Genomic DNA, 10,760 nt, shown 5'->3' on the forward strand with positions numbered 1-10,760 from the left:
CTGAAACAATTAATGAATTTATTGAAAACAATTGGTGAATTTTTTGGAAAAATAAGATAGAAGTTGGTCAGATTTCAAGTAAATGCGGATGTACCGGTACAGTACATTATAAATACATATAAAACTTAAAACATTTTAAAAGAAAAATATTTGTTTTAATGGAGTTTAAAAAAATAAGTTTTGTTTTTTGGACTTATATATCTATTGTATGAAACACTACAACACTGTTACCAATGGTCAGATAGCCAAGTTGTTACAAGCATCAGTTTATTGGTCTGCAGATTGGGATTTGATTTCTAGGTTATAAACTTCAAAATTTTTAATGGACTGTTGAGTCGTATTCTTCACCATTGTTCCCACATACATTGTCGATCTGAGAAAATCCATGGTATGATTGAAAAGACCCTCTTAGTGTCAAAAATGAAGGGGAAAAATACACTATTACCAACAGAATTTCTTTGTTTATTTCTCTGGTTTTCATAGTCATTTGTAACAAAGTTACCAAATATTATTGTGTAACCACATTATCATTTATAACATATATGTTATAGATTATAATCCTTATGGGCTATCCCTTAAACTAGACCATTACATAATGCTATTACTTTGGTAATATTTATTGTTAATATGTGTTGTAAGAAAATGTTTTGTCTTCCATAGGATAAGGATGTTGTCCATGTATCTCTTATAAGTAATGATCTTTGGTAAGAATAATGATAGAGCTTTTTGTTCCAATTGACATACAACCATGTCATTGAAGGGGGCTGCCCATGAACACCCTTGGTTTTGGCACAAGTAAGTAAATAAAGTGATATTAAACTGAAAGAAGAGGGGTAACATGTCATATGTGCCAATTCTAAGATTTGCTGATGGTGAACAGACACCTCAATTTTCTGTAATAATAAATCCCAGAAGGTACAGAAGCAAGATTGTAGCTTCACCAATGTTAATAGATATGAAATCAAAAATTGTTAAAGGAGCATTATTGGTCAGTTCCACTTGCTGTAAGAAATCAACTTGCTCAGTGGAATTAGTGATTGTGAATATACAGTCACTTAACCATGAATTTTAAAAGATATGATGGACAATCTCTTCTCTGAACAGTTAAGTAACTTGACCCTCCTCAGAGGACCTATGAAGTGGTTGTACTGTACATCAATTGGAACAAAAAGTTTTACCATTATTTTTACCAAAGAGCATTACTTATGAGAGTTATGTGGGCAATATTTATATCTTATGGAAGATAAAACCAGATATAAACATTTTCTTACAATACTGGTGGTACTCACTTTACGACCAAGTTCCGTTCCAACGACTAGGTCATTAAGCAATTGGTTCATAAGCGAGGAGCTTGTGCCGGGATTATAGGATCGTTGTAAAATTATACAAATTATGCAACAAACTTCAAATTTATTCATGAAAAGACAATTATAGTATGCGCAAGCCTATTATAGTACGCTTAGTGCAAATGTCACCATTCGTCACTGATCAACACTCAAGCTGAGAAAGGGATTCCCCGAATTGCAGGTCGAAACTTGATTGGTCGTAAGTATGAGTGGTCATTAACAGGTAGGTTGTAAAGTGAGGAGTACCTGTACATGAATGAAAATGCTATGAGCTAGTCCTTAAACTAGACCAATCAAGAGATACGGAGGCTCATTTTTTTAGTTCTCAGCATTAAGTAATTTTTCGTGCATTCCTGATGATTGGTGGATATGAGTTCAAAAGCCCTAAAACTTATTGGTTTTTTATGTTTTGTGTATGTTTTTTCAAGTAAATTTTTAAAAAGTAAATTTAAAAAACAGCTTCCTATACAACACTACTCAGAAAACCTATAATCGATGCAAATTAAAATTTAACAGTCAATACAAATGCTTTCAGACCCTTCCTGGGCCCTTCCTCGGGTAAAGAATCATTTGGAACGATTTTTAAAGAAGAAAATAGTCGTTTGGAATGATTTTAAACAATTCTTTACCTGAGGAAGGGCCCAGGAGGGGTCTGAAAGCGTTTGTATTAACTGTTAAATTTTAATTCGCACTGGTTATAGGTTTTCTGAGTAGCATTGTATATCGTAAACTCCGGTATGTGGTTGTTTTTTATTATTACTCAGCTTTCTATTGTGACATGTTGTTTTGGATCAAAATGTTTCTTCTGGTTTTTTGCTAGTTTTGCTATAATATGTTGTGTTTGCATCATAGCAAACACAGCATAATATAACATTACAAATAAATGCTGGAGTTAAACTCCACCAAAGTACAATTTTTTTTTAAAACTGACATTTTTTACCATAGTTGAATGGTCATCATCGGGCTTTCTAATAGAAGCACCAAAGTTCTGAAATAGAATTAGAACAAAAATCATTTAAAATTACAAAATATTCCAGCAACTGTTAGATTTTAAATGTCAATAGAACACTTATGCTGTTGGTTCATTTAAAATATTTCTTGGAACTGTCTGTGCCACATTCTAAATTATGTACAGAATATTAGCTTGGATATTAATTTTAAAATCAAATACCATTGAACTATAACTACTGGATGTTAGACCATGTAAGAAAATATTAGGACTTTGCAATGAACAGACCAAAACAAATCACAAATTAGCAATAACGTATGATCTAAAACTTTAATTAAATTCCCAAAAATTATTAATTTTTGATTTGTTTTGGTTTGTTGATTGATTGTCATCAAATGAATATATTTTTTAGATGGTAACATGATCGTGTATTTTTAAATTTAATATTTTAAATTAGATATTCAATAGTTTTTATTCATTTTTATTTATAATAATTGTGTATTTTTGTAACAGATTATTCAGAAACCCTCATAACGGACCTTCAAGGTTACTTAAGAACTGAATATCGCAATAGACAAGCTTGGATATGTACTCAGCCTTGGATTTCTGATAAAGAATGTCACATTAGCGATTTCTTTGTTCCACTAGATATTAATCCGGTGACGTTAAATGATCAAGGATGGTTTATCGACAGGAATACAGTGGTGTCCATTGAAGAACTCTTTCAGAATGACAGACGCTTTCATCCTTCAAAACGCATCCTAATTCAAGGAGAATCTGGTTCTGGAAAAAGCACCTTATTGAGAAAATTAGCATTGGATTGGGCTATGCAAAAAGATGGTTATCTTTCTCATTTTACATTGGTTTTTCTTTTACAGTTAAAGTACATGGATTTGGATATAGATGATGCTTTGAAAGATCAAATATTATTAAAGAATTTTGAAGAAGGTTATAAAGGTATTATTTGGGATTATATAAGAAAACATCAGCACGAAGTATTATTTCTTTTAGATGGTTTTGACGAAATGCCGTATGAATATAAAAAAACAGGTACTTTTGATAGATTGTGTAAGGGCGTTACAATTCCCGAAGCATGTGTCGTCATTACTTGCAGACCGCATGCTATGACAGAGATAATAAAACATTGTGACAAAAAGTTTGCCGTTAAAGGATTTAATCAAAAAGGCAGTGATAAGTTTGTGTCTCATTTTATTCAAAGGCAATTTAAAACAGACGACAATAATACAAAACTCTTCGGAGAATTTTTATTGGAGTTTTTATCCTGCGGTAAACCAGTCATCATTAAATCTTTAACGGAAAATCCATTAACTTTAAATCTGTTGTGTACTTTGTTAAAGGAAAAATATATGTTAAACAATGTTAATAATTCATCAAAACTGACAACCGGAATATACTTAGGCATTTGTCAGTGTTTTTATCAAAGAACTTTATTAAGAAAACAAATGAACTGCGAAAACAATTCTTTTGAAAGACTGTTTAAAGAGTTGGGACGTCTATGCTTGAAAGCTGTGAAAACTAAACAGTGTTTCATTCGAGTGGATGATTTTGATTTTAGTTTTTCGAAAAAATTCTTATGTGACATTGGTCTTTTCCAGCACACAGATAATGGCTGTATAGAGTTATTACATCAATCATTTATGGATTTCTTTGCAGCATTTTATTTAAAAATGCAATGTTTAGATGATATTCAGAGTTTCAAAAAAGAAATATGCGATATAGTCACAGAAAGTAATGTTGGTTCGCTTATGCTGCCTCTTGAAGTGTTTATATTTCTTTGTGGTTTATTACAAGAAAGGGCTCATATATTTTTCAATAGTCTTCCTAAAGATATATATTGTAGATTAAATTCTCATGAATTAGTTAACCATTTGTCATATTTAATCCAAGAATGTGGTAATAGCGACGAAAATATGCTGGCAATACAAAAATTTTTTCCGGAACATCTTATACTAGATCGCATTCTTACTCTTCACGCTTTTACAAATATAATTCCTGGTCTTAGTTTAATTCTATCCCACAAACATTGCACTGTGAAAAGTATCGTGATATCGTCCGATACCATTCTTAGCTGCTGTTTAAACGGAAGAGATGCGTTCTATCAACTTCTCGGGAGTCTGTGTCGAAACAAATCTATAAAATCTGTAGACGTGAGAATGTTCACGTCGTTCGGAAATTTCGAAAATTTTTCAAATAGAGAAAACATCAAATATGCATTTAGAGAATTCTGTAAATTTGGCTTGTCTGATAAAGAATTAATTAGTTTGAGTATGAAGTGCGATTTCAGTTTTGAAGACGTCGCCCAAGAAGTTTACGAACTGTTGAAATCTCACACAACACTGCAAAATATAAGTTTAGTATCTACAAATAAAGGTTTGAGTGCAGAATTGATGGCCATAGAAAGGATTTTAGATGCACTAAAAGATAATTCAAATATCGAAAGTTTAAGTCTTACGGGCTTTTGTTATCATCATAATTCGTGGAAGAAATTCGAATTTATTTTGGAAAATTATAGATTAAAACACCTGGAACTCTCTATTACACAAGAAATAAATTTAATTGAAAAAATGAAAAAACATTTACACAGTATCAGTCAACATTCGCTGACTTATGTTTCTGCTTTGGATAGTATGTTTAAGTCATTTAGCAGTAAAACTTGTGCTTTAGAGAGTTTGGACTTTATAGGAACTTTATTATCTTCGTCGGATATTATAAATTTATCGGAAGCTTTGGAAAGCAATACAAGTATTAAATCGCTAAAACTGTTTAATTCTTGCGCCAAATTTAAACATCTTCATCCGCTTATATCTGCTATATCGAAATCATCCATTACAGATTTATTTATCGGTAGCAGTGTTTATCTGAATGCCAGAGACAAATCCGTCCGTCTACTCAGTGGATTATTAACAAAAGAAAACCTTGTTAAACTTTCCTTTTCCGGAATTAAATTTTGCATTCTAGATTATGACTTACTGAAGAATTTGGCAAATAATCTTAACATAAGTTGTGTGAAAATGTTAAATTTTATACAGTGTTCAATCATTTTAAGCTATAAAAGCAATGCCGATATCAAAACAATGCCTGATTATAAAGATATAAAAAAACTGTTACCGATAAAAATGAACAATTTGGAAAGTCTACACTTACATTTATCCATTAATGTGAATAATTTTCAAGAGAGCTGGGTTAAACAAATTGAAAGCTTTAAAAAAGCTCTTAACTTGAAAGAACTGAATGTTACCGGTGATTCAACTGTAATTGAAGATATTTTATTTGAACAGATTTGTTCATGCCTGTTGAACTTTAAGCACTTGGAGAAATTAACATTACAGAGTTGCCATTTCAAAATTGACGACGACGACGTATGCTTAAATGCATATAAATTACTTACTATACAACTTCGTTTAAAATGGATAGAATTCAAAGGATGCTGCTTTGAATCTAAAAATTCCAAAAAATCATTCTTCTCTCGACTTGCCGTAATCACGTTGAATACTCAGCATATTTGCGACTTCTTATTTAGTTGGGTAAATTTGTTTGGAAATTCTCCGTTAATCAATGGTTTCGTCTCGGAGTTTTTCTCGTCTCTCAAAATCAATCATTCTATAAGAATCCATATTAAAAACTGGCCCAAAGATCTTATAAATAACATTTACATACTGTGCAACAACTGCCAACATTTGAAGATGAACATAATTTGGGATAAAATGCATGAAATGGATTGTCTTCTTCTTAACCCATTACATTGATGAATTAATCATTTCAATTATTATCAGGTTGTGAAATCTACTTAATATTACAGTTTATACAATAAGCTGTTAATTATTGAGATGTGAAGATAAATCATCAAACCAAAGTTGCTACAGCAGTTTTATAGCCTGATAATACAGCATTAAAAAACTGTAGCTACTAATTACTAATACTAACTGTTCTTTTCAATGTTAGTAAGTACAATTTTTCTATACAAAGGCTGAATCAATTAAATTTATTTATTTATTTTGCTAACTAACAATACAGAAATGAAATTAAACAAGCACAAAGATAAAATTTACAAGCTTAACATTTATTTAGTTAAACTTAACTGACATTATCCCTGCTAATTCTGCAACTCTTCATTATCTGTTCTCCTTAATCTTCATTTATTCTCTTTCTATTCTCTTATCTGATCAGTGGCGTAGTGTAGTGGGGGCAGCAGGGGCAGCCCGGCCCTTTATATTAGGTCTTATCAAATCAATATTTCATCTTTCTTACATCCTGTTCATATCATCTTTAATGTTCCTCTTCTTCAGCTTAATACCATTCTTGTAGGGTTGCTGCTGAAGATCACTTTCTTCCATTTCACTCTGTTTTCTGCCAAGTTCCAAAACCATTATATCTCCAAGCATACTGTTAAACTGTTGTCATCTTGGGCTCTTTGTCTTTAATGTTCCAAGATGAAATATTGAAATGATAAGGCCACAAATAGAGATCCAATACATGCTATATCTATGTACTGGTTACATGTAATGAATTGAAGAGAATTGCATTACTTCCCTCTTTGCAACAGTGATTCTGTTTCTTGAATGATGATGATCGCATTTAATGCTGTAGCCAAAATTTTAATTAAACATTGGTGCAATTGATTATTATGATAATTCATTGTCATCAGATTATATAATTGTTAGAACAAATATTTGCAATATTCACCAACAACTGCCGTAAATGATCGCGCAGTTGTTGGTGTATTCGCTTATGATATCGGGTTTCATTTGATGTATATATATATTGCAATACACAAAATAAAATCTTACACTTAAATTCCTGAACAAATATCAAGCAATGGGATCGGTTATTGTATATTTAAAAAACAATAATCTCTAAAAAATTGTAAAATTTTTTAAAAATAAACGAGTTTCTAAAATTAACTCTTTTCTATCCGACTTCGAAAGAGCTAAGAACTGAGATGGACACCGTGGAAATTAATAAATACTTCTTACTTTATTATTCACCATCCATACGTTATCATTCAAATTATCCAGATGCATTTCGCACTGAAATTAACTCTTATCCACTGAAGAGGCAAAGAAATTTGCGAAATGCATCTGGATAATTTGAATGATAACGTATGGATGGTGAATAATAAAGTAAGAAGTATTTATTAATTTCCACGGTGTCCATCTCAGTTCTTAGCTCTTTCGAAGTCGGATAGAAAAGAGTTAATTTTAGAAACTCGTTTATTTTTAAAAAAATTTACAATTTTTTAGAGATTATTGTTTTTTAAACTTAAATTCCTATTGTTAAATCTTTCCATGTAAAGTGAATTATATTCAATTTTTAAATGATTCAAGTAAAATTTGTGTGTATTTTAAGTTTAAAACATTGGTTTTCAAACTGGTTTCCAGGAAGGATGTTGCAAAGATTTCCTTACCACTTTGGTTTAGTGTGTATTGAGTAATTTTACTTAATTTATTGGATGTCAAGTATTCCATTTATACTTCTTCTTGCTTTATGTCTTGAGAAAAGTAAGAAACTTTTCCTCATGAGTTTGATCAGGTCTGCAATAGGAGTAACTGGATGATGAGGGACAGACCTCCCATGAAGAATTCCAAGATTTAATCCTGAGTTAGAACTCTGAAGTTGTCAGAGGGTTAGGTGACACTTCATCACATTGGTCATCAAGCATACTAAGTATGTTGGGATGTCAGCTTAAAGCAAAGTTGAAAACCACTGGTTTAAAACATTGTTATATAAAAGTATTTTTGATCAAGAAATTTTTCTATCTGCAATTTTAAATTTGTATTATATTTATATATTATTGTTACAAAAATGTGTCATTTTACTATTGCTACAAAATCTGTGTATATTTTATAAATGAAAAATAAATTATTATATATATTTTTTAGTAATTTATTATTTTACAAATGTTTCAATCATACAAGGATGTGTTAAAGTTTAATTAAGGATAGAAACCTGACCACTGCCATTTAGTAGCCATTAATTAATGTATATTTTGTACTGTACATGTGAAGATTCAGCTTGTATTGTGTCATTGTGTAAAATAAGTTTAGATATGAAGTCATCTTCCTTATTCTAAACAATGTAACAGTCAGTGATTGAAATTTTATAATTGAGAAAGTTAAAATTTGCAAGTCATTTATAGGAAGTCAAAAGCATATTTTCAGTCTGAAAGAAGAGAGTTTTTCATGCATCATCATGATGCAAGATTACATTGCAATAAGGAAACAGAATATGCTTAAGAACTAAAGTTATTCCACATCTTCCTTACTGTCCAGATCTAGAACCACAGACTTCTCTTCCCAAAATTAAAGATGGTGTCAAAAGAATAAATTTATGGATCAAATTTTCCACAAAGCTCAAGCTAGAAGAGGTTAGGGTAAAACTTTCCTGGTGTCTGTGTGTATATGTTAGATTATAACAATCACTCCCCTTAAAAACATACAGGATAAAGTTTTGTATGGATAACATAGAACACATAAAGTTATGAACTCTTATCAGAGACTAGTTTTGATATGATCCCACTAAGGGACTAGAAAGCATAACTTAGACCTCAGTTCCCCAGAGCAGAAAGATGATCAAATCTGGAAAAAAAAGGTGAAGAAAGGACCGATAATATCAAATGTAACCAACATTCAGATCAAAGAGGCTGTCTTGGCGTTCTATCAGTAGAATTAGCCAGAAAACGAGGCCCAGGCCGCCCCATTGTGGGCTTAGCAGAATCTACAATGGGCTTGCTAAAAGAGATGGCAGAGCGGTCGAGGTGGTTCTGGGGGTCCCGGGTTCGAATACAGGCGGGTCAAAAAATCCAGGAATTTTTCGGGGGGAATAGTCCGTCCTGATATATCGGGGCCCGGCCTTTCCCATTGTGAGCCTGACCGAACTCATAATGGGCTTGCTAAAAGAGGCTTTCTTAACTAACAAGGAGAGACTATTATTAACTAACAAATGTTTGCCGCCATCTTCCAATCCTACTTGTATACTTTCCGCCATGACAGAAGCTATCTATATCACGTGGCAACAACTGATCCGATTTTACAGTCCATACAAAACGAAAAGTATATGCACCCTTCGTTTGCTCCTCAGTTACGTGTATTACGTCATCGATATAAAAGCGCGAGGTATCTCTGCATCGTTTTGGTTTTGGTTAGCTTAATCATATTTTAACTTCAAAAATACTGTATTTTTTAAGGTTTAATATTTTCTTAAGTACAACAAGAAAAATTATTAATTAATAATAAAACTATTTTATTATTTTTTCTCATAATACGATCTCATTACATTCCGCCATTGTCCAATGACAATCGCGGAATCAAAAAAAGGAAGGTTGCCTGTAAAACTAATTTTTGCATTTATTGTTTTTTTTTTTTTTTTTTTTTGAATATTTTGCGTGCGAAAATTACTTGGATATTATCAGTGGCGTGCCGTCATTGGAAGCGATGGAAGCGCCGATTCCACCTTTCAATGACCTTCCCTTGTATTTTATAAAATATAAATTTTTATATTTTAACGTACTTTGCATTAATTAAAATTAATATTTTATTATAACTGCATTATGTATCTTTTACAAATTTCTATACTACATGTGAAAAAAACGATAAGATTACTATTGTATATTCGAATAATTCGGTGGCGGAAGGAGTGTCGAAACCGGGTCAGTTTCCAATCAGCCAGATTATATAGGCATTAGCACATGCTGTTTACAGAACACCAACCTCACCCGGTTCAGCTGGTGGATGCTTCACACATAAAGCTTCTAATTTTATATCCCGGACCGGTTGTGGGCTGTTAGCCGCCTGCCTGCTAGATATTCGGCCGCCCTCGCCCGATTATGTGAATCATGAGTAGACTAGATCAATGGTGTTGTCCACCGTTGATCTAGTCTACCCGCGCCAGGCCCGCGGGCCAGCTACGGCTCGCGAAAAGTTTCTATCCGGCCCGCGAAATCTTTAATAGATTATTAAATTGGAAAAATAACTAGTTTCCAATTCTTTGTAATTTTCGAAAACGATAAGAGAAATAAATGTAGTAATTAACTTTTTATTAATTTATTTCATATTTGGTCACCAGAAGGCGTCAATTAACTACTACGGTCCGCGGAAATAACGTAAAATTTATTCTGGCCCATGTTATAAAAAAGGTTGCCCACCCTAGACTAGATTTATGACTTATCTCAACCGATAGGAATTTACTGGCATGTTTTTATGATAGTTCTGTATAGTTGACAGGAGTTTTAAAAAATCCATTAAAATATTTGATATATTTATTCTGCGTTTATTCCGCTCTCCCATCTTATATTACTTACGGATTTCAATGTTAAACCGGTGATATTACGATTTAGTATGTCCCATCTGCAAGGGGATGCAGAAAAAACGTGTACAATTCTAGTACAGTGTTAAAAAATTAACTGTTATTTTGGCAGCATCGTTTACAACCAAATTTAATGAATGAGA

General features: G+C 32.1%; 1 protein-coding gene across 1 annotated transcript in view; it reads left to right on the forward strand.

The window, feature by feature from the left end:
* Positions 1 to 6,176, forward strand: part of LOC136986454 (nucleotide-binding oligomerization domain-containing protein 2-like) — a 28,822-nt gene extending 22,646 nt beyond the window's left edge. The window contains exon 4 of the mRNA XM_067283977.1: positions 2,809 to 6,176. Coding sequence (XP_067140078.1) covers positions 2,809 to 6,062 — 3,254 coding nt within the window. The 3' untranslated portion in view covers positions 6,063 to 6,176. The remainder of the gene's footprint in view (positions 1 to 2,808) is intronic.
* The last annotated feature ends 4,584 nt before the right edge of the window (positions 6,177 to 10,760 follow it).

Source organism: Centruroides vittatus, unplaced genomic scaffold (genome assembly GCF_030686945.1).
Source record: "Centruroides vittatus isolate TY-2023 unplaced genomic scaffold, ASM3068694v2 scaffold_1025, whole genome shotgun sequence".
NCBI lineage: Eukaryota > Metazoa > Arthropoda > Arachnida > Scorpiones > Buthidae > Centruroides > Centruroides vittatus.